This window comes from Amphibalanus amphitrite, unplaced genomic scaffold, assembly GCF_019059575.1.
Source record: "Amphibalanus amphitrite isolate SeventyFive unplaced genomic scaffold, NRLGWU_Aamphi_draft 000446F_arrow, whole genome shotgun sequence".
Taxonomy (NCBI): Eukaryota; Metazoa; Arthropoda; class Thecostraca; order Balanomorpha; family Balanidae; genus Amphibalanus; species Amphibalanus amphitrite.
The window spans coordinates 128710-153251 of NW_024881940.1; the positions used below are offsets into that span (position 1 = coordinate 128710).

General features: G+C 46.0%; 2 protein-coding genes across 11 annotated transcripts in view; one reads left to right on the forward strand and one right to left on the reverse strand.

The window, feature by feature from the left end:
• Window positions 1-1776: 1776 nt before the first annotated feature.
• Window positions 1777-16677, forward strand: LOC122391610 (ubiquitin-related modifier 1-like). Of its 10 annotated transcripts, none has more exons than XR_006258380.1 (6): window positions 1804-1866; window positions 7080-7157; window positions 13340-13547; window positions 13844-14127; window positions 14643-14830; window positions 15886-16677. XR_006258380.1 is itself a non-coding variant. In XM_043385719.1 (5 exons), the coding sequence occupies exons 4-5, from the start codon at window positions 14657-14659 to the stop codon at window positions 16012-16014; spliced, it is 303 nt and encodes a 100-aa protein (XP_043241654.1). In that variant the 5' UTR covers window positions 1777-2082; window positions 13340-13547; window positions 13844-14127; window positions 14643-14656; the 3' UTR covers window positions 16015-16677. The 10 variants fall into 9 exon arrangements, 4 of the variants coding, with proteins under 4 accessions (XP_043241654.1, XP_043241651.1, XP_043241652.1 ...); XR_006258379.1 differs by having other exon boundaries at window positions 1806-1862; XR_006258381.1 differs by having other exon boundaries at window positions 1806-1855.
• Window positions 16678-17209: 532 nt separating this feature from the next.
• The window catches only part of LOC122391611 (meteorin-like protein), a 34751-nt gene continuing 27418 nt past the window's right edge, over window positions 17210-24542 (reverse strand). The window contains exons 3-4 of the mRNA XM_043385721.1: window positions 21427-21483; window positions 17210-19043 (exon numbers count right to left, since the gene is read on the reverse strand). Of these exons, the coding sequence (XP_043241656.1) occupies window positions 18631-19043; window positions 21427-21483 (470 nt within the window). The 3' untranslated portion in view covers window positions 17210-18630. The remainder of the gene's footprint in view (window positions 19044-21426; window positions 21484-24542) is intronic.

Consider the following 24542-nt stretch of genomic DNA (forward strand, 5'->3'; position numbering starts at 1 on the left):
GAACACTGAAGACGGAAGAAGACGTTCCGTCTGACTGTAACATCGAATTCTCCCCATCAAAATGGAAATATACGTACTTAAATGTCACCCGTCATCCGATATCATCCATCAAATTGATATAAATTGGGCTGTAACTAATTAAGACGTTTTAAGCCTGAGCCCGTCGGCTTTACACCACGGGATATTAAATGCCTTGCTGGTCCGGTTGTGGCAGTCCCCGACGCCGATAATGAATTCAACTTTGCCTCAAGTTTAGATAGTACTAGTAGATCGATAAAGTCACACAAAATGTAAGTTCAACGTGCGATTTATGCTATGCTTAAAATGACGTCGAAATGTGACAGCAACATTGCGCCCTCTTCTCTCTGCATCTTATATGTTTCCATTTTAGCTTGACCTACCTAATGTAATGTCCATCGATTTTGTCTGCAGGACTTACGTTGTACGTTTACAAATTTTATTCCATTTTAAACGTGTGACTGTTTTTATATTCATTGTAACTCCGTGCTGAACTATAAATCTTCGATGTATCTGGGTGATTTTTTTCATTTCTCACTTCGGCTAATGAACTTTTCATCGCGTATGTCCGATATTAGGTAGGTAATGCCCGGTGCAGTGCACGCTATCACTGATCCGACTTGATCCGTGAATCATCCGGTGTGATCTCTGGTTCCACTGCCGTTTATTTCACTCGAACGTTCAATTCCATGACCGTAGGAGCGCTCGCCGCCCGAGAAGCGAGCCGTCTATGTCTTCTGTCATCCCCCCACCTGGGAACGCCACTGCTCGAGAGGCCCCTAAGAGGCGCCCTGCCCATCGCAGGCGGTTTTGGAGAGTCATCATGTCGCCGCGCCGACTAGCTGATATACGGTCGTACTCGTCTACACATGGCGATCATAAGCTATGTGATAAGGGGAGAGGGAATGAACGGAAGGAAAGATTTCGTCGCCCTCCTTTTTATTTATCATTTTGCTGTTATTGGAACGGCGTAACACTTAACGGCTTCTTCGCATTTATGATCGAAACGGACTACCGGCGCATTTATGATCGAAACGGACTACCGGCGCATTTATGATCGAGGACAGTTGCTTGCCAGCGTGACTTTGTCCGTTTCGTTTATTTATAGGCATAGGTGGCCCTTTCCACTCTAACATTGCATCAGCTTTATCTTATTACTTATTTAGGAGTTAGGACCTACTAGGTACCTATTACATCAACCATGTCGTCAATCATCTGCCACTTGGCTTACAGGAACATAAGTCCGCTATTATCAGCGGCGAGACCGCCACTGCCATCCTGTGATCTGATCTGTGTACACAATGATCGTCGGATAACTTCTGAATGCTTGTGTATCCTATCGTTTGGTCGGTCCAAAGGTTACATGTACCGACTCGGCGATAGGGTAGCGCGGCTACGTCCCGTCATATTTAGGTATAAACGGTCGGGGTGAGTTTACTGTAAGTTGTCGCGTAATCATTTCTGGCGACGGTGGCTAGTGAGCGCGTATTCCGGGCTGCGCCCGGGTGGCACTTTACGTCCTAAGTCACTTTACGTCCTAAGTAGTAAGTGAGCGGCGATGTTAAGCGCGCGATTGTGAACTAGACAGCCCACTTAACCCCAAGATTACTTTACTAATATAACGCCGCCTGCACATATCACAGGAAAATTACTTTACAAACTAGAATTACCTAATCTGGAAGCAATGTATAAAACATTTACTGCGCAACAGTTTCATTTAATTTATGCTTACGAAAGTAAACGTGCGCGGCGTATTCTGTCAGCGAGAAGGTGATTGGTCAGAATGTGCTTGGTCAGAGTCTCTTGATTGACGGAGAAGCGAGTGGGTTGCATTTCGGTAAATGGTTGGTAAGCATAATCCTTTCCTTCCCATCCCGCAAATAATCTCACCGATAATCTGTGAGGAACGTCATTTACCAGTCCATTTCTCTCGGGATCTCCTTCCTGAAAGCGAGAGAAGCTGTCGGACTCGGCACAGCAAACTGAGGCAATTGTGGCGCGGCACATGAGGATTGTATTGCATGTGTTAAGTGGGAGAAGGAAGACGCCTACCTATCATTCAAGGTAAAGGTGTAAAAAAAAAACCCTGTATATAACAGCACGTGTCTGTGTGCATGCAGGCGCCTTGCAAGCTGATGTGGGTGTGAGGTGGATGTGCATCGGGCCTCGGAGCATGCTGCATGCGAATTGCTAGGCAAGTTGCTTGCGGGCTTGGCTTGAGGAAAAATCGGGGCTGTGAACATAGCTTTGAATCTTGATCTTGATTATACACACAACTATAAACACGAAATGGGGCCAGGAATCTCACCGACAAATAGCAGGAAAACACCTACAACAAGACAGATCGCGGACAAAGGGAAAGGTAAGAGAGATGCAGAGAGGGCGGAGAAGGGAAAAATGGCCAGGGCAGAAGACAAAGAAAGACGAGTAGTAATGAGCAAGAAAATGGAAACAGAGAAAGCCATTGGAAAACTAGACAACAGTGTCTTTGAGGCTTTTGAACCAGCACACAGATCATCAGTTGACCTGAGTAAGGAGGCAATATGCAAGGGAGGGCCTGGGCACAAATGTGGTCTTCCAGTTGGCTACGAAGATGAGGGAGTGGAATGTGACCTTTGTCATCGTTGGTTCCACGCAGCATGTCAGGAGATACATACGGAAGCATACAAAGCACTCCAGGAACACCCTGACACACTGGCATGGATGTGCAAAGCCTGCAGAAACGAGTTAAAGAACAGGAAGTATCCACACTCAGAAACTGAGTACAGCAAGTTGGAAGCCAAAATCGATCAGTTGGCAGAGGCGCTAAAAGACCAAACAAGAATAATAAGGAAGTCAGCAATCGAAAATGAACAAGCCATTAGAGAAGTAGGAGAGTTTCAAGGGCGCAATATTTCCACATTGCAAGAGCAGAACGAAGCAATGATACAGTGTGTAGAGGAAATGAAGAGCAGGGAAACGGAGAAGAAGACGGAGATCAGGAAGACGTATGCAGATGTCACAAAAGTGGTAGAAGAAATAAAAGAACAACAAGAAGTCATCAAGGGTAACTCTGAAGGTATCAAAAGAGTGATACAGAACAAAGAGTTGGAAGAAAGGGCAACAAATGTGCTGATACACAATCTCCCAGAGAGTAAAGCAGAGAAAGGAGAAGACAAAAAACAGGAAGACATAGTGAAGTTCAAAGAAATAGCAGATGCTCTGGGAGTGCGAGACTTTGAAATTCAGAAGATTGTCAGATTGAGGCAAAAACCTACAACGGAGAAAGGAGATGAAAGAAACGCAAATCAGAACCAGAAAACGAAACCAAGAATACTCCTGCTGAAGCTGAGATCAAAGGAGCACGTGGAGCTTCTGTACAAAAGGAGGTTTGATCTCAAGAGCAAAGGCATAGAAAATACCTACATTACAAGGGACCTACCTCCCGAAGAAAGGGAGAAGCAGAGAAGACTGAGAGAGGAGTGGCTCAAGAAAGGGCGAGAAACCCATGTCATTTCTCGGGGGAGGGTTGTCGAAAGGAAGGGAAACAAAGTAACACAGTAAGAAAGAAAGAAAGCAAGGATGGAAGGTACAGGAAACAAACAACAAACAAGGGGTCGAAGACCGACAACCAAGAAAGTAGAAAGGTTTACAAATTGAATCTCATTAACATACAAGGATTAACAAAGCAAAAGCTGGCAGAACTAGAAGAATTGTTAGCCTACAGTTGTGACATCTTATGTATTACTGAGACCCACCAGAGATATGATAAACTTGAGATTGACAAGAACTTGATCAAGATAGAGAGCATGAGAAAACAAAAAGACAAGAAAGGAGGAGGGCTCATGTTTTTGTATAAACAAAACAGTGGTGTCGCTTTAAGTAAAGCCCCTTCAGAGAACGAAGATGTTTTGGAAGTGAGGGGAAGTATATTGAACAAACAGGTTAGGATAATACTTGTTTACATGTCAGTTGAAACAAAACCAGAAGACAAAACACGAAATGAGAAAATCAAACAAGAGCTTGAAGAGAAGCTAGAAGAAAGTCCAGACATGGCAACAATGTTGTTGGGGGATTTTAATGGACATGTAGGGTTCCTAGGAAGCCAAAAAGAGAATAGGAACGGAAAATTTGTCATTGATGTGATAAACAAAAACAATATGATTTTACTGAATGGTGATGACATATGTGAAGGCTTGTATACATGGGGAAGTAAAGAATACAGAAGTGTTATTGACTATGTGCTGGTCAACAGCAAGATGCATCAGTCTATCCTTAAGATGAAAATTGATGAAAGTCAAGAACTACTAGATCTATCAGATCACAACATGATCACAGTGTTTTTCAAAGATGAAAAGTCACTGAGTCTCAATAAAGCTAAATGGAAAGATGAATACTTCTTTAAGACAGACCAAGAATCATTGTCGGGCTTCGTGCAATAGGTACTACAGAGAATAGAAGCTGATAACATATGCCTAATGGAAGATCTCAATGTGATAATGAAGGATGTGGCAGAGAAATTGCTTACAAGAAGGTACAGAAGAAAAACTGACAGAAAGAATGAAAAAATCAAAGAAAAACCATGGATGACCGAAGAAATACGGAAACAAATCAAGCAAAGGAAAGCCTTCAACAGACTCAGGAGAAATGCAAAGTCAGAAGAAGAAAAGAGCAGATTATATGAAAAATATTATGAGCAGAAACGACTGACAAAGCTACTCATCAAGGAAGAAATAGCAAAGCATGAAAAGAAAGTGACTGACGAAATACGTTATAGTAGCTACAAAAGCAAGGCACTTTGGGAGAATATCAACAAGCTTAAAGGAAAGCAAAAGGATAACAGTCCAGTTCGCCTATTCACAGAAGCTGGACAAATGCTGCAAGGAGAAGAAGAAAAGGAAAACTTAGCAAGTGTCTGGAAGAAAATCTATCAAAGACATGAAAACAAGTTAGAAGAAGTGTGGAACGATAGGGCGAAGCTAACCTATACTGCAGATCTGGAGAAAGAGAAACAGGACCAGATACAAATAAAAGGATATAGTTTCCCAATCACACTGAGAGAACATATGGATATGGCCATGAACAGTAGGAAGAGGATGAAGAAGATGGAAGATATACAAATAACTGAGGAAGAAGTCACCAAATGTATAGGCAGGCTCAAGAACAAGTCAGCGGCAGGACCAGATGAACTCAAGCCAGAACTATACAAAGCTTTGATAAAAAATGACAAATGCTTGAAGATACTGACAGGCTGCTACCAAGAAGTCCTCGAGAGAAGTGACACGCCATCAGAATGGAAGATATCAAGGACGAAAATGATACCAAAGACGTCTAAGCCAACTGCCAAAGACTTGAGACCAATTGCTTTAACGAATGTGTCATATAAGATCTACATGTCAATTCTAAAACAGCGACTAGAAGATCATCTAGAAAGCGCAGAGCAAAAGTTAGAGACACAAGCAGGGTTTACGAGAGGAGGAAGGATAGAGGACAACCTTTTCCTATTACAGTACTGTGTGGAAGAAAGCTTTAAAATGAAGGCACCTCTGATTGTTACTTCAATTGATTACAGCAAGGCGTTTGATTCCATCGATAGAGCTAGGATGGTAGAGGTGCTCATGAAATACAAGATTCACCCCAAAATGATTGATGCTGTGGCAGCCACATACCAAGGAGACAGAACCTGGATTGAACTAAATGAGAACATTAAGTTAGAGATTTTAGTAACAAGTGGTATACGGCAAGGGTGTACAGGATCAACTGCCTTCTTCAAGCTCATGACTTATATCATCACAAAAGTAATGGAGGCAACAGAAGCAGGGTTCAGAAGCTGCAAATTTACGCTGCCAATCCTATTCTTTGCTGACGACGGGCTCCTACTGAACCATTCTATTGAAGAAACAGAGACTAGCATCAGAAGACTGACAGCAATTAGCAAGGAGTGTGGACTGGACATAAACAAGAATAAGAGCAACATTATCACATTTAATCTGAAAGAACAGCACAGAAGCATAGAAGATATTGAAGTAAAAGAAAACATAAAATACTTAGGTCTGAAAGTAACAAATACAAGGGATGTGTTCAAAGGGCAGAAAAGAATCATGATTGAAAAGGCACAAAGAATGGCAAACATGACCTATTCAGTAATTTCAAAATCATGCAACAGACTGCTGATTGGTAAGACCTACTGGAAATCCCTAGCACTGCCATCAATACTGTACGGCTCCAGTGTCATGACAGTCACAGAGGAAGAGACCAAGAAGCTGCAAGTAATCGAAAATGGTGTCTACAGACAGATCTTGGGGGCTCCAAAATATGCACCAAATGCTGCATTGAGAGGAGAAATTGGAGCATCTCTGATGACAACAAGGATTAAAACTGGAAGACTTCAGTACATGAGAAGCATATTGCAAGGAAAAAATCAACTACTCAAAGAGGTGTTAACAGAAATGATGGACGAGGGCAAGAACAAATGGATAAAGGTAACCTATTCCATTATTAAGGAAGTCGGACTCAAAGTAAAGGATTTGTACCAGATAAGCAAACAAGACCTTAAAACACACATGCAAAAATGGGATGGAAAGAAATGGAAGGAGGAATTGTTAACTAAAACTACTCTGTCCCTGTATATTGTCTGGAAAAAGGAGATGAAGGAAGTAACGTTTATTGACAACCAGCAAGCATCAACAATATTTTTCCAGGCAAGAGCAAACTGTCTTCCTCTAAATGAGCGCAAGAGATACAAGAAAGAGGACACAAGATGTATGATGTGCAATGCAGAAAATGAAGACCTCGCCCACTTTATATTGAATTGCCCAGCCTACGAAGAAGAAAGAAAAGAATCAATGCATCTTCAGAAACCCTATGCAAAGGATATTTTTGGGGATATTTCTGTTTGAGGAGGAAGATATCGAAGAAAAGAAAGAAGTATTGCTTAAGCTGTGGAAGAAAAGAAGACTGCTGGAAATAAAACAAAGTTCCCCATCCTAGTTGACCTTCATCCTCCCAACACCCAATCCTGTCCCCTAGTGAGAATCCTAGCCACACAAACCAACCATAACAATGCAACCCATCGATCAAAGTAAAAGTTAAAGTTTAAGAAATCAAGGAGGTGCCGATACAAAGGCTAAACCTCCGAAAACCATCGCATCGCATCGCATGTGCGTGACTGTCCGGCATCCTGTTCACTGACTGTCTATTAGAATACGATCGGAGGTCCCCCTCGGACACAGCGTGCCACAGCGTGCTATATTTGCCAATTCTATACTAGATGCCAATTCTATAGACAGTGTTTTTATATACCTTGAGATGGCCTTGCAGTGCTCTTATTTATTATGATGGCCTTGTTTATTATCAATTAGGATCTACCCTTGGGGCGTTCCACGACAGATCGACCAAAAAAATCGCGAAATAACACCCTACCTCTCATATTTTGATGAAATTTCGTCTATGGGGTTATCTTGTCCGGCGATTCGTGTTGTGACATTTTCAATCTCATTCGTCCAATACTTTGGGAGATATTGCCCCAGGCAACTTAATGGCTACTATAAAAACTCTAAGTTTCATCCGCAAATATTTAGCTAAATACTGATTAGATTCATATAAAACTGCATATCATCACAATAAGAATTAACCAAAGATTTTGGTGATATCAATTATTTTTGAAAATTTTGCTCTTTTAATTTTTTAACATAAAATTGATTTATAAAAATCAAATTTTGAGAACGTGGCCATCTTTTTTTAAAATTTATTTTTGCAACAAAAGTCTTGTCAACGCATTGACTTTCAATGATGAAAATATTAAAAACATGTTTTTCCCCTAAAGGTCGCTATACAACATTGAATTTCGTCGTACAGTGAAAAAAAATAACAATAACTGTCAACCGGTCTAAACGGAGTACGGTGAAATGTGATCAAGAGCTCATTGCGACGCTGTTAATTCTTTTTAAAGATGCTTAAGACACCTACGAAAGCTAAGCTAGGACCCAAAGATCCAAAAACGTCATAATGGCGTATTGTTTTCAAGAGAGCGAGGTTTAACCCCCTGTGGCCGAGGGAGCGAATGCTAATCACCTTTGACGGTTTTCTCATCACTGCTGGGGACGCATTGGCGATAGAGTGCTGAAGCCGGAAAGTTATTACAAGTTATCTAGTTGATTTATCTTGTGACATCAAATGAACTTTCATATAAGGTCACTTTACTGAACTATGACGTCACGTAAGTGAGCCTATCTAATGCTTAAAAATGTTACTATTGCGAAACGCCAAACAATAGTTTACGGAGAGAACGTATGTAATTCACGCATTCTTTGCAAGGTCCGATGCTTTAGTTTTGCTGGTGGGCCTTGCATGACGTCATAATGACGCAACGTCATTTATGACGTCACTAACGCTGATTGAGTCGAGAGTTTTTCGTTAATAGATTCCTAACAAAATGACGACATTGAGGGGAGGGACATCAATGTACTGAGAATGAGCTGTCGAATCGACAGATACTTTTGCCGTAGGTCGGTATTATCTCAATTGACCAGTTTCGGGACCTGAAATATTTTGCCAGATACCGAAATGACGGTTCTGCGACCATTTAAGGGATTTATTGACCGAAAATTGGATCCCTGCCTCAAGGCATATGACCTCACCTCAGAGGTTACCGGTTGCCGGAATGATAAAACTTGGTTTGGAAGAGGTCAGCTTAAGATGTTTTCCTCAGGTCGAGGCCACATCAAAACCGCTGAGGTCAAGAAGCTGTTCAAATGAGGCCATTTCAGCCGTTTTCACGACGGATATCAGACGAATCTAGCCAAATCTTTTACTACAGCTATTTTCATAACGTAATTTTATTCTTATGCTTGAGTAAAAAGTAACGACTGATAATTTGATAAATAAGGTCAATAAGCAACTAGCGCAACCTAAGCTAAAAACAATTAAGAATCAACTATGAACCAAATTTGACCAAATCCCAACAAATATCAGTTAATGTGTGTCAGATAACCGTCGTGAAAACGGCTATTGTAAGTATATGATTCAGTTCAGCAGGGTTCCCTGAGTTCACTGGTGGCTTGTTCGACTCGTTAGATAAATTCCATTCAGTCATTGACAAAAAGAAAACCGATGACCTCACACGACCGTACAATGTAACGGCATATACGGCGCATTGCAAGGTCCTCAATCCAAAACCTAAGAATCGCTCATCGCAAAAGTGTATGAAATCACGATTACAGGCGTTTGAGATGGGCTTGGATCATTTTCGGCATCCAAATAACAGTTCAAATGTTTCAATATTTCCCATTGACTTATATTAGTGAAGTCACGTGACCAGCTTGACTTCGGGTGAAAATTTAGGAAAGTTAGGGGAATTGATGTTGTGAAATCTGAAGAGCCGTTACTGCCGTTACTTGTGTCATCCCCTGCAAAAGGTTCCCTTACACTGAGAGTACAGTGCAAAGCTGCAACTTTTTGCATTATTCCGAGGTTTATTTGTGACGTCGTATGTCAGTAAGCTGACCTGAGCCTGTTCTGTTGGTGTCAACAGATTCGGAATGTCAACTTTCAGCTCTCCAGCCTTACACCACTGCAAACAATATCGAGAAAACCGTTGGGGCTGCACATCAAACCCTCCCCTTCGGCCGGGTGGGAATAAAAATACTATGAAAGTGAATGTTAGTGAAACATGGAGCATCCCAAGCCACTAGCTACCTCGAAATGCATTAATTTCAAAACGTTAGAGATGCTTCCAGTTTCAAGAAAACAGAATTCAATATCGGCGAGTTTTCAAGTACTTACAATTTTGTCACCCCCGCCCACTCTGACCTGGTCACGCCCCTGGCAATTGCAATCAATTACCTTCAAATGCCGCATTTTGGTACTCATATAATTTTTTGTGGCAAATTTATTCATCAAAATTACTGAAAGTCCGTTATTACAAGGACAGAGCGAACATCATGCGATTACTAGCTAGAGCCTTCTCCTCATTTAACTCTAACACAGCCTCGGCTCTTATGAACGGAAGTTGTGTAGGTATGTCCGCCGTCCGGCCACAATGTCCGATTAGCAATTTTGATAATTCCTAACGTTTCATTGGCGGATCGAGCTGGACGTTTTTTTTTTTTTTGGGGGGGGGGGCAAATGGCCGAAATGGCCCCTTCCTTTCCATGCACCGCCATAGGCGCAATGTTAAAACTCGGGTTTTTGCGGGGGGGGGGGGGTAAACGGGCTTTGGGGGGAGCATGGCCCTACCCCCTGGATCCGCCAGTGTAACGTTTCACCAGTGCAAGCTGCTTAGAAGCATATCAGAATTACATGCGAGGCGGCCGATATCAGTGTTCAGCTCATTTTTTTTTTGCCTGAACAATGTTCGAAACTACAGCGAAAGTGAAGCAAACATCATTCAATAATCACATGCCTGGTCTGTGAGTGTGAGTGCCAGGCTTTTATTTCTAATTTTCATGAAACAGTTCGAGGATATGTGGGTAGGAGAATGATTGGCTCTGGAAGGCATCACCAAATGTTCCCTTTTGCTACAAACATTGTCGTAAACAAAAAATTATATAAAAAGTTAAAGGCAAAACATGTCTCTAATTTTTTGGACATTAAATTTCCATATCCAGAGGCATCTTTTGGCATAATATTTTTGTCAAAAATTAAATGGCCACCTTTTGAAAATCGAAAATCAAAAATTCATTATTTCAAAAAATCTTGCGATTTTGAAAATTTTCAAAATATTTTGGTTGGATAATTTTCTACTGTCAATGAGGATTCCAATGATATGCATATTAATGTAGGTTACTGGCTATATTTTTTGATAATACGAGTTTAAAAGAGGGTTACTCTGGGCATTTTGAAAAATGCCTCTGGCTATAACTCGTAAACCCTTCGTAGTATAACGCTAAAAATAAGAGATTATGAATCTACGGTACGGATAACCCCGTAGACGCAATTTCATCAAAATCTGAGAGGTAGGGTGTTATGGCTTGGTCGATCTGTCGTGGAACGCCCCCCTTGTAAGTGAGAGGTGGGCTCGGTAATTTTCAAATAAACTGGCTCATTTTTAGCTGCTTTGCTGGTACGCTTAGGTATTTTACGTAAAATTCGGCCGCTCCCCTGCGTTTCATTTCCACTTTCTAGGTTTTGTGCGTTGGGCGGGGGACACATGGTGGATATGCTGTCCAAAATTCTTACAGATTACAGGTGCCGTCCTGCCACAGTTCAGGACGACAGTTTCACATTTCCTACTCCTTAGCAAGATTCTTACAGATACCTACTCCTTATAATACTCCTGTCTCTTAGCTTGAGGCTGAAACAAACTTTCATCAGTTGGGAAATTGCAAATGAGAGCCTTTTTGAATGCACTAAATCGCACATCAATTGAAACACAGATGAGAGCACATTTTAAGGCATTTGAATAGCCTGTCTTATAGCTTAGTTGGTATAGCATTGGAATCCCGGTACTAAGAGCATGGGCGTCGAAACCGGGGGGGACGGGGGGGACGCGTCCCCCCAGTCGAGGAATCCGGGGGGACGTCCCCCGCAAAAATATCCTCATGAATGATTAAAAAAGTGATCAACGAAATTGGTGTATTGTCGTTTTGGGATGAAATTGCGGATATCTACTCGTATACAAATTGAATCATGCGAATTGCTGACACTGCCCTTGCTTGCAGGGCTGCGGAGTAGATTGATTTTGGTAACTCTGACTCCGGCTTTTAAAAAATCGCTCGGAGTCCCCACCCCATCTCCGATCACGGCATCCCTCGGCCCGCATCGGAGTGAAAAACATGTGATGTGATGCTTTTGTCTCTTTGAACATTTCTTGGCACGTTAAAAGATAACATTACCTACGAAGTGCAGCTCTGGACTGTCCGTCCCAGGTCCTCGATAGGGAGCCAAAGCTCCAGTTGTAGGGGCGACCATATTTAACAAGGGCTGAAGATATGTCCCAAAGTCTCAGAGTGGGACAACAGCTTGCAAAGACCACACATTTTATGTAGGATATTCGTAATAGTCAAGACCTTCAGCTCACTCTCAAACGGCCCTCTTCCCGTTCGAGGCCATCCGACAGCAGAAGGTCTCACCATGGCCTTTGAACGCCTATGCTTGAGGGTGAGAGGACCTCGTCCTGGTCTGAGAGAGCCCAGGAGGACGTAATGCTCAGTATGCCCCTACATTGGTCTTACCATGACCCCTACAATCACCACAGCCAACAGAATCTCCAGCTCTTATTCGACCCATCCTCGGGGATGACGTTGACTCTGACTTCAGGGTTGAAGTCTGGTACGACTTTGGTGACTCCAACTCCGTATCCGACCAAAACCGTCGACTACGACCGAAGTCGACTCCGACCCCGCGGTCCTGCAGCTACACTGCACAGAGTTTCCAACTTCTTGGAAATAAGCTGTACCTATGGTTGACAGAGGACCACACGATTTTTTAGAGGCAGGGCTGCTGGACTTGGTGACCAGATCCTAACTGTCCTGGTGTCAAACTTATTACTCGGGATGCAAAATTTATGCGTTTTGGGACTGTTTTGCCAAGAGTTTTTGCCAATTTTCGCGGCGCTTCGCGCCGCCAATTCATGCACAGATAGAAAAGAGTGTGACTAATAACGCCTCCACGCGAGAACATGAGAACATGTGTATTGTGTATGCGTTATAAGTAGTGCATAGGCCTGAAATTGTACGGTAACTAACTTTTGGGTTTTTAGTCAGCCAATCCGTCCCCCCCAGTCAAAAATCCGTGGCGACGCCCCTGACTAAGAGCGTAGGTATGCTTTAGCTGCTCTGGTGCTCTTTATTTGAAACTCCTGGCGTGGATGGTTTGCTGTTGGTGGGAGCAGCCACAGCAAGTTGAAATCAGCTCAGCTGAGTCAGAGTGGGATAGGCTGTGTCTGGCTTTGGCTTTGAAGGGCACCTTAAACTTTGGTGTCAAATTTCTCCTGTTACGGAATTGCGAGATCAACTGCTAGGGGTTGGGGTCTACGCTACAAGCTTTGTGTAGCATAGGCCCAGGCTCTGTCAATCCTATCAAAACATTTGAACTTAATTAACGAAAAGGAACTAAGCACTGTGCAGTGTGCATTGCCCTCAAAACTTTGTCATTGCCAATAGTCATTTATCATGGGTCTTTTTCTGTTTTGCTTACCCAAAATCCCAAGACACTTTATCTCAAATTGATGAATGCTGCCATTTCCTCCATATCATCTGCACATTGCATGGTGCACATAATTGCTGTCTGTTCTACCACAAATCCATGCCTAGTTCTTGTATGATACAATGCCAATGAGATGTGTACAATATTTGGATGACTTTTTATGAGAGTTGACCATCTATTTCCCCACTTTCCTCAGCTTCGCCTCCACCTGGCCGGCTCATCTCCATCTGATGGCCTCGGCCTCCAGCAGCAGCGCCCGCTCTCTGTTCGCCGAATCGCGCACCAAGCTAGTCGAACGGGTGGCGGGGAACGTGGAGGCCTGTGGGTCCGTGTGTCGACAGGTGGTGCGAGGCTCCAGGTCTCACGAGACACTGCTGGCGGCAGCGCGCGCCACTGCTGCTCAGGTTAGTGTGCTAGACAAGGCCCCCTCTAGCTGGGGCAGAGATGTGTTGGAACGCTAGTATCCCGTTGACTGAACCGAAAATGTTTTAGGGAGTTAGGAGATTTCCTTCAATAGTAAATTTTATACAGACATCACGCTTATTTCATTGTGGTATTTGGGACACAATATTCAGAGCAATACATAGTTATGCACTTGAGGACATGTATGACCCTCTTTGTATCGCCAGTCGTTCTTTCGTATGAGCTTTTGTGTGACTCCCCGCTCTGTTCAGAACTAACCGGGTGTCTCTTTCTGCAGGAGTCAGCCATCGACCACACGTGCGGAACAGTTCAGAAGTTACGCATTCTCGCCACTCACTTGGGCTACCAGTGGGAGTCGATCGCTCGCTCCGCTCACCAGATTCCGCCGCTGGCTGAGCAGGCGAGGGCACTCCCGCCGCCCAACTGAGGAGTGAGGGCACTCCCACCACCCAACTGAGCAGGCGAGGGCACTCCCGCCACCCAACTGAGCAGGCGAGGGCACTCCCACCGCCAAACTGAGCAAGACGAGCCTTTACGACCGGACAGACACGGTTAGAGCCGGTAAGAGATAATAATGGATTATCCATCATTAATTGTGTTACTGGTTTGTCATTGTTGAATGCAATCAGTTGAACTGAACAGCGAGCAATCTCAGAAATACCCCTGCTGGCCTTTTTCTTCTGCGGTTGGGTCTCCACAAGCCAGATACTGTTTTCAGCGTTGATATTACATTTCCGCTAGTGACATATCGTTTTGATGCTCTATAACTTGTTTTCTCAACCGATGCCATCACACACACGATTCTGCTTCCACAGCTCCCGATACCGTTTTACAGGTGTTATCGTTACCACAGGACGTAGTACCGTTTCCACAGACCACAACTGATGCTATTTCCACAGCTGACACTGCTTACTCCGCCAATGCTGTTCTTAGCCGCTACTCTTCCCAAAGCTGATATCATTCCCACAACCTGCTACCACAACCTGTGTGTTACCATTTTGTCACCTGTCCCGTTTCTATATGTGTTGCCATCCGCACCGGTGTCACCATTTACACAACCGATACCGTTTCCACAGCTCTTCACACCACAATGCAGCTAACTGTCGAGTTCAGCGGCGGTGCTGAACTCCTCTTCGGGAACGTCAAACAGCACAGAGTAACTCTTCCAGACCGGGGCGACGGAGACTCGGTGTGGACGATGGAGGGCCTGCTGCCCTGGCTGAGGGATAACTTGCTGAAGGAGCGGCCAGAGCTCTTCATGCAGGTGAGGCTTGGGAAGGGATGAACTATGAACATGCTGTCAGTGCTGCATTGCTGTCGACAAAAATACTACCCCGAAATTAGTTAAACTAGCTTGGTGAGGTTGGGCACTTGGCCCAATCTCACCAAGTTATGTAAACTTAATTTTGGGACAGTATTTTTGTAGTTACGGAGTGGGGTAGTTTGGTATTTTACCCCAAATTGAGTTTACCGCACTTGGTGAGATTGGGCCGGGTAGTGTCTTTTAGCATCATGGGTCAGGGAGTGCAGAAAATAGAATAGTTATACAAGTTACCTAGCCGCAGGTTAGGGGCCAAGCCAGGCTAGAATATAGCTATAGGTAGTGAAGCCAATATGTTGTCTGGTTGATAACAAGTGCAATCGTCCTTTGCCGGTAGCGAATCTGCAGTTGCTGTAGAAACAATAATAGTATTTTGGTTGGAGTTTTCAGTGTCGTAACACGTGCGTGCGCTTATTGCACCGCTGCCTGGTTGCAGCAGTCAGCCATAGGCCATGCCTGCCGCGCCGTCCAGAAGCTGCCGATTCATGTTTTGTCCTCTACCCAGTTGCCGCTAGGTGGCACTGTTGTGTGTCCTGTGTCGCCGCTTCCCATGTGGGCCGTGGCCTTTCCGGTCCCATATGATGAACTGTCTACGACCGATTGTGGTGGCATTGATAATTCCTGATGCTAAACCTGATCCCTGTGCTGAATTGTGAGCCCTCTGGTCCCATAGGACTTATGGTCTCATACATACCTCTGATATCTTTTGGCCTTCTTGTGTCATTTGTCATGTTGTGACACGGCCTCTCGAACTGTCGTGTGACATCTGTTGTTGTTATTACACTCTAGTTGGTCCATATTGTAACCCTTCTGCCGTCATGTAAACCCTCTCGCCATGAGGTGACATCTGTTGATATGTGACAACGTACATGGAACATCAGTTGGTGTTATTTGACCCTCTATTACCAAATTGACCTGTCTGTTGTCATGTAGCCCCTCTCCTCTCATACGAGTCCCCTATGCTGCCATATTTATTCTGACCCTCCCGTTTCCCACAGGGGGACACGGTTCGTCCCGGGATCCTGGTTCTGGTGAATGACGCAGACTGGGAGCTTCTCGGTCAGCTGAGCTACAAACTGCAGCCGGATGACACGGTCGTGTTCATATCAACACTCCACGGCGGGTAGTCGCTTCGCCCGGGATGACAGAAGGTAAAGCTGGCTGCACTTGACTCTTCAGGGCGGTTAGGGTTGTCATCCGTGCTGACAGGTAAATCTGGCCGTATAGCGGCTAGTCTAGCCGTTTGGACTGGTGAGAGCTAGGCTGGTCCCATCAGACACTTCCCTAGTGCGGTTAGCCTAGTCGCCTGGGCTGGCAGAATGCCAGATTGACCGTGCTTGATCTTACTCGTCGCCTAGACGACTCCGCTGACAGGTCAAGACTTATACAGCATCCAACTTCACACAAGGTAACTGGCTTATCCAGCCTGGAAAGTCTCCATGCTGGTCGCATTAAACATCTATGGAGATCTCAATCCTGTCGGTGTTTTCTTGACTGGACAAACGCATTTGGGGAAAACTGGTCGCGGGAAACTTCGGTCGCGCCATAGACATTGGTCAGCCTGGTGCTATGGCATGATGCGTGAGTCGTGACTTGCTCCATTGTCCCGTGATATGTACGGGACGAATGTGTTTTTGGGGTCACAACGCGTCATGTGATTCGTGAGTGCCGATGCTGTGCCGCTTGTTTTACTGTTGTGGTTTTATGTATGGTGTATGCCTAATGTTTTGTTTCTAGAAACTTGTAAAATGATCGAGTAACGCGTCAAATAAATCATTCTCTAGATGATAGCTGTGCTAATATTTATAAAGTTTGCTGTAGTTGTCAACTGAGCTACAACGCTAATTGACTCAAGAACAAATTACCATGTGTATAATTACTAATTAGCCAGCCTGACCCCTTGCGCTGACTCCCCTCTCCGCCAATGTCCCAAAATTTGTCTATTTGGGTGGGAAACGACATCCAAATGAAATTCATTTTCCACTCTCACCACCATTTTTAAGAACAATTTTCCACTCCCAAGTCCCAACCAAGAAAACATAGATTTTTTTACCTATAGAAAGACAGTTGTGTGGATGCCCAGTTAGCATCAAGCATTCTACACCCTAGAATAAAATGCATGCTTTTTATCATTTCTCACTCCTTTTTGATCTAATCGAATCAGCAGTTTTCCACTCTCTCCCCTCTTTTTGGTGGGTAATTTTCCCCTCTGACACCCAAGACAAAACTCAATTTTGGGACACTGCTCTCCGCTTATCTGATCTCTTGCTATTCTTCGAGTCTTGTAGAAGGTTACGTCTCGTCACACGATTTAAGAGCATCTCTTCGTACGGATAAATGTATTCACTGTACATTGTGAAACAGGCTTCAAACAACGCAATCGTACTCTCGAGATCACAGACCAGTGGTTCACAAACCACGGCCGGCGTCAGCCCGTCAGAGGCTCTCAACTTGAACGGGGCAGGGCCTGCGACCATTACTCCCGGCGACCGCACGTTACCATGGCAACCGCGTAACGCCGGCCCGGCTGAACAGCCATGAGCTCGGTCAGCTGTACCGAAAGGTCACGGGGTCACGGTGGCCGCCCGTCACCCCAGGGTTGGCACATCAGAATTCACGGGCCCAGCACGAAGTCGGGCCACCAGTTCTAAGCTAACAGTGGTCGGTGGACCGCCTCACATCACGACAGATTACGTACAAAGTGGTGAATAAAATCAACTTTGTCGGTAAACATGCGAAGTTCATGATAGTAAAATAGAGATAAACCTTAGACCTCTGTAGGCATACGACTGGTAGCAGGTCTACGAGCAGAAAAAAAATCATTTACCGTCTGAGTAAAACAATGTTTTGCATGGAAATTACGAGAATCATGGAGATCACAACTCACAAATATTGTAAGAAATACACTTACGCGAGAAACTTTTCAAGCGTACGATGCCACACTGTCGTTTCGTGAAGCGGTCCACCGACCTCAAGACGAAACACAATCACATACCCTGTTGCTCCATAGCGCTGCAGCGACCGCGAGCAAGTCGGCACCGCAGTTCAGCGGCGAGCAAGGTCACAGCGCTGGGTCAAAGGTTAAACGGTCACCGCATTCAACGCATCGCCAATAAACGCCAAGGTTTAGGCGAACAAACGGTGGCACTGTGTAGAACATAAGACATGCAGGAATGCATTATTTGAGGCGAAGAAGTTAGGCCTCACCGGGAAGAAGCAAGCAATGTAGATTAAAATAATGAGGAATTATCAGACTTCCCTACTGATTGATAATATCCGGCCCAAGGCGTTATCAGTAATGCCCAGATTTGGGCGATTTTCTTGGCACTTCGACTTGGGCATGCTAACGAGCCGAGCCGGCTAGTTACGTTTATGACATCGATTGCACAGTATGTACATACACCCACATACAGACGTACACGCATATATCACAGATCGCCCCTATTTCGCCCTCAGGGGTGCCCGCCATCCCTCAAAATCGCGCGACATCTATGAAACCCTCCTTCGTCGTCTAGATGAAAGCAATGCATAAATCAACTAAAATCGCAAAACCAACCTCACTGTTGGAATGAGATGATCTTAGGCAACATAGATCATCTTCTTTGAGAATGCGTCGTGTAACAAAAATCATCTCCGTTGATGTGTGGTTGTGCTGAGTTTTCTTCTAATCAATGGTACCCCACAATTTCAATTTCCCCTCACTGCCACACGCCACCCCTATCGCATTGCACGTGGCTCGCATGCTACGCCTGCAGCATACACTCATTGGTTCCGGCCCGCTCGGCTGTCGCCTTGATGCGTCTCCACTCTTCCGCAGCCAGCGAGCACGTGACCATCGGCACACCCAGTCGGTGTCTGCCCATCAGAATGTAGTGTCCACGCCCCTCATGGGCGCCACAGTGTCGCGGCACGTGCACACGACCCCTCCACTCCGTCGCCGCCTCAGCGGCCCCCGAGAGCGCGTCCAGAAGCGCCGGGCGGTATCTTTCGCTGATGTGATTGCCCAGATCCCTGGCGGGCGCATCGCCAACTGTTAGTTCCGTCGGCGCCCGAAAGATGTCGTTGGTTTGTCGGATGACGCGATCGGCCCGAACAAAGAGGGCGCTGCGGTCGAGATGTTCGTGGTGCTCGACACTGGTGATGCGGCCTCGGACCACTGCGGAGAAGAGAGAGGGAGGGAGTCAGAACACGGGGTCGAGTGGGTCTGCCGATCACCATAATCATTAGGTGAAGTAGAGAGCAGAGTCAGAACAACGCACGGGGCAGGCAGGGTCACTGGCCACTGGTTATCATAATGAACTGATGGGCAGGGGAGCGGAACAGCTTGGAACAGACAGCATAGATACGAGCAACGACTGGCTACGACTGGCTAATAATGCACACACCATACGGGTATGACGACTTTTACGCCTAGTGACTGACTGCTCATGGCTGGTTTCTAGCACGCATTAGAGAGGCTGGGAGCCGCCGATCGCCACGCTAAGGCCAGCGGTGCTATGTAATTATTGCCCAAACGTCTATCATCAGTCCAAAATGGCCTCGCACGACGCACGACCAGGCTGTCAGGGATCAGAACGCCCATTACCGAACCTGAGCAGTACAGCGTATTTAGTTGGCGGCCACAGCGCCTCGCAACAACCGTACGTGAAATCAAACGTCCTTATAGAAGTGGCCGGGGTGTCTACTGTACTGATTCTGGTAGCCACTGAGCTCATAAACTGCCTATCAAACGCCCTCGCATCAACCAAGCATCAACTGAGGTGTCTATTGTCTACTGATTCTGGTAGATGCAGTAGTTACAGCTGAAGTGCCTTGCGACTTCTGTCCATCGATTCTGGTAGAAACGAAGTTCATAAATTGCCTGTCCCTTTACCGTCCATTCCTAGACCTACCAAGACGAGCCCAGCTGTGGGCGGTCTTATCCCACCCCAAGCCGACCCAGTTCTCACAGCGTTGGATAACCCTATTGACTTCAGGACAGGCTATCAACACAAGTGCAAGGGGCCGACGCCGTAAATCCTTATTCGCGCCGCAGAGCTTGCACCAGTCACTTGCACTAATTATGGGCCAGATGGCACCGTGCATCATGTGAAGAGACAACTGGCAGGGGCGTATCCAGGAACAAAAACAGGTGTTTAGGGCAGTCAATGACTTGCATCTGCTAATGACAGAGAGCAACGGCAAACCATCTGCGGTGAGACTGTTTAGGAAGATGGTGGGGTGGATGCCCCACTAAGTACCGACTCTGACGCCGCCTCTGCGGTACAACGCTGAGCTCAGATGAGATATGAAGCCGGCGGACAACTCACCACAACCCTACCACGTCACTGTCCGTTCTGGGAAGAGGACTGCCGACGGCGGCGAGTATTTTCCCAGAACTAAGGGCGCCCATCTTACCCCATTGCCCTCAAAATTCAGCCACGCCGAGCTCTAACTGCCCTTACGTTCAGCAGACCTACAAGGATGGTCCCTGTCTCGCACCGCATAAAACGCAACAGCTGTCTTGTGCACCGTACAGGAAGGTTCCACCAGGAAAGTTGGGCACCCGTCTAAAAAAGTGCACAGTGGATCCTCGCACCCAGGCCCGGGTAACGGGGGTGATAGCATCTGGACAGTACGCGTGAGCGTCGTATGTAGTTTTCAAGGCTGGGTAGTGGGTACAGCTAGAATATACCCATCTATGTTGAGATACAGGTCACTGACAACCACGAGATCTTCAACCGTGATGAATATTCGCTTATGTTCGATTGAGGATGAACAAATCAGCTTCGCTAGCAAGCTGATACGGAAACTGTAAGAACGAAATGACCATTCCCAATAAGCGATTATGCCTACACTAAGGATGAAGCCTATGCTATCTTATCTAGAGAACAGCAGCAGACAGGCGATTTTATCCTTTTTAGCACCGAGCCGGCGCTGCGCGCATCTCTTACTCTCACGGGGCGCTCGGAAACACCTCATCTTCCTCTTTACGGTACATCATTGACCATGTACGCGAGTGTATGTCCCACATAAACTCAGAGGAAGATAGTAAGGAAATCAATCCATCGAGAGGGAAAGATGACACTGTGCGGAGTTCTCACAGGATGTCATAACAGTATCTACATTCACATCTTATCCTGTACAGTTAAGACCCGTACAAATGCACTCTTTGACCCGACACACCCTAGTCTCACAGTGGCGTAGGTCAAAGCGGCCTGGACGCAGGCACGATCAAAAGGTTTGAAAGTCTAGCAGACATAGAACATTTGAAATGGCATTTAGAGAATCGCAGCTAGACAGGTGGTCGTTAATTTTAATTTACATTTTGTCTCAGGTTATGTTACTATTTAAACGGTGAACATTTTCCTTATGTTCTGCTTTCTCTCCGAAGGTAAAGTTTTTAGATGGCTTAAACGTGACACCAAGATCTCCATATTCACGTGGTACATGCATTCCATAATCTTTTTATGGTAAGGGTTGCACCACGCGCAGACCATAAACACACTATTTTAGGCCCCAGTCTAATCATTTGGTCGCCAATTATCCTAGCTACTCACCGAAGTCGCTGGTGCAGTAGTTCAGCAGAGCCTCCTCATCCGTGCACGGACGACAATCTGAAACGGAAAAAAAACATCGGTCAGAGGTGCGAAAACGAATCAAATATCACTCCACAATAAGCAGTTTAGTTCAGGTTATTTTGATGCCGTCACAGCAAAGATCAGTCCATCCAAACACACTGGGACTATTCAATATAGCGCCTGCGAAACATGCATGGTTCAACGGGGCGAATATTTATGAGGAAGGCAAACGCTACATCAAATGTTGAAATAAATCCATGACTGCACACCACCTATGTAAAACAAAACAATCATATGATATGGACCAGATTTTACATATTCTCAGAACCGCTTCACAACATAGAGACTTGGTCATGACTCATAGGAAACATAGAGCATGCGAACAAGGCCGCAAGCCATGGAAATCACGTACCAACTTTCAGACACGCGGGTCCAATTCACCGTTTGATAAGCAAGAAACAAAGCAGCATTGAAGCTCAGTGGATGGAAAGCACGCGGAAAGAAAACAAGGGACGCCGCGGGGTTATCATGACGAGTTTTTCCTAGAGACCAGGTGGGACTGTGACCGACACGAGCCAGGGGTGGAGGTTGGATGGCAATGAAGGACGTCACAAAGTTCACATAGTAAATCATATATCACCGCACAAAATAGCATCACCTTCTCTGGTCGCTCACAGTGCACAGTTCAGATCTCAATCAGTCCACTCCACATCACAAAAAGCCCAGATCCCAAGAATCTCACATCATACAGTTTTCCAAGCACATCAAGTTTCATACATCATGCAGCCTACATCACAAATCACACATCACATACGGACAGCACACGATGACCAGTGACCATCATACAAAATACAAAATCATACAAAATACAAAATAAGACCGGATCCCACACACGACACACATGCACACGGGGGCGCTCAACGGTCCCCACCTCTGTGCCAAGGCGGAGGCCCGTCCAGTCCCCCTCCCCTCACCCCCCCCCTGCCCGGACCCCCATCGGGAAACCATTTGTCGCCCCTCCCAATCCCCTCCATCAAGGCACAGGCAGCAGCGGCGGCGCCAAACCGAACCCCTCGCGCACAAACAGGCAGCATAAAGCAAGACGGATCACTTTCCGATGGCCACTTCGCATAATGGTGGCATTAGGAGACGAGGCGGGCAAACCCGGCGCCACCCATTTAGGTATGTCCCCTGCCGCCTGGGGAAGGGGACAGGTATAAAATACCGTTAGGTAGCCCGGGTCAGCCATTTGGCAGAGCTCCTTCGCTTTCCGGGCGGTGATATGAGAGACCTAACGAGCGAAGATGCGAGGCATGGTGCCGCTTTGCGCCTGTAACCCTTCTCGCCGCGTCAGATACACAGACCCCTGCCCCTCGCCTCAGGCATCAGTCTGACCCTCTGACCCCCCAACGCTGTCGAGCTGCTAAGGATCCCTCAGGAACAGCTAGTTCGGGCTAAAAAAAAAAACTTCCGACAAAATATTGCCGGTCACTGCCAAGCAGTCATGGTTCTATTCTGAATGACGATAGATCAGCCAAAAGTCATCCTAGCAATAGAGTGCTTTCTAGTAGTTGGGATGGCCGAATGAATTTGCCGAAGGTCCTGCTAGCAGTTGAAAGAGCCGAATGGATCAGCCAAAGTCTCTGCTAGTAGTTAACATAAACCCATGTATCAACCTAAAAGCCCGTTCTGCGTCCTCGAAGCGATGGAATCGGCCCGTTGTCTTCGATGGTGTTACCCAGGCCGTCGATAGGGTGTTTCGAGGGTCCGCCGAGACGGGTGGATAAGAATTGATGTCGGCTTGGAACGTGGTCAGGCAGTCGATGAGAAGGGTGTCCGGTTTTATGAGGGTGCCCAATAAACGGTCCTGTCCCGTCCGCAAGGCCCCGCGCCGGCGCCGGCCCGGTAGCTCCATTAGACGGCTTTACGACATTCCTTCGCCCAGCGTCTGTCTTGAGATGGGATTCATGGGTCCCCTGCAGGGGTGTGCGACCCATGTCGGCAATTTCCAGGGGTGCTGCACCTGCGCCATAGCACACATTCTTTCCATGGATATTCTGCGCAGAACAGAATGTAAAGACACCGGCGGACACCTACAAAAGTCTCAAATTATCACTGGACGCTAATGAGCAACAGCTCACATCAACAGACACCAAAAGACACGCGGACACTACTGGACACTAGGACACTAGAAGACACCAAAGGACACTTCCAAGCCTCAACGGACACACACGGACACTAGCCCGGACACACGCGGACATCATCAAGATCTCGCTTGTCCACAGGCGCCGACAGGCCGAGCATCTCCGTCGGATTAATTGGAGAGATTCATCAGCGATAAGATGAGGACGCTCCCGATGCCGCTAGAATGAAAGCGGCGGCCGCATCCTTTTGGAGGTGAATGAGTTATGGTTAGGAATGTGACGGCATAACTGGGAAGCCTTTTTTGGGAGATATCTATATCGATCGCGTGATATTCATATAATTATTACCTGGTAATTTAGGCTACAGACGAAAGACACCGAATTCTTGACGAAAAAAAACTGGTGGGGATAGTTCATGAATGAAAAGATGCTAAAAATATATACGTGAATGGATTCATTACAAGCGTTCTTCGTCTCCTTCAACACCGTGAAGCCGTGGCGATGACCCCTGCTGCCACGATACCCCTCAAATCCCCTATTGACACGGCCAATGACGAGTGATATCCGTGTTACACCACATGCTCTACACGCTCCCTCAATAGACAGGCCATGTCATCTCTTCTCGACTTTTCTCAACCTTCCACACGCTAGTCAGCACGGTCCAATACGACAGCGCCGCTCCTTTCACGGTCCCTGAATGGAGACGTTGGCGGGGATCTGCTGTTAGGGTGTCATGAAGAAGCCAGGGAATGAAAAGCGGTATGTCGGAGCTAGAACGGCATGTTGGAGCTAAGGTAACGATATTTCGGATTGTCCCAGAGCTGGCTCGTCAGGTAGCAAGAGCTATTGGTGCTTCTAGAAAGACTTGTCCTGTTCAGAAACCAAACGACCCAGCTGAGCGAGACAGATAATGAAATGATGCTGACCTCATTCCAAACGAGAAATGGATTC

Bases quoted from the DNA above. Each gene is read 5' to 3' on its own strand.
- LOC122391610 (XM_043385719.1), top strand. From the start codon at position 14,657: ATGCAGCTAACTGTCGAGTTCAGCGGCGGTGCTGAACTCCTCTTCGGG. The intron at 14,831-15,885 runs GTGAGGCTTGGG...CGTTTCCCACAG, and splicing joins GGCCAGAGCTCTTCATGCAG to GGGGACACGGTTCGTCCCGG.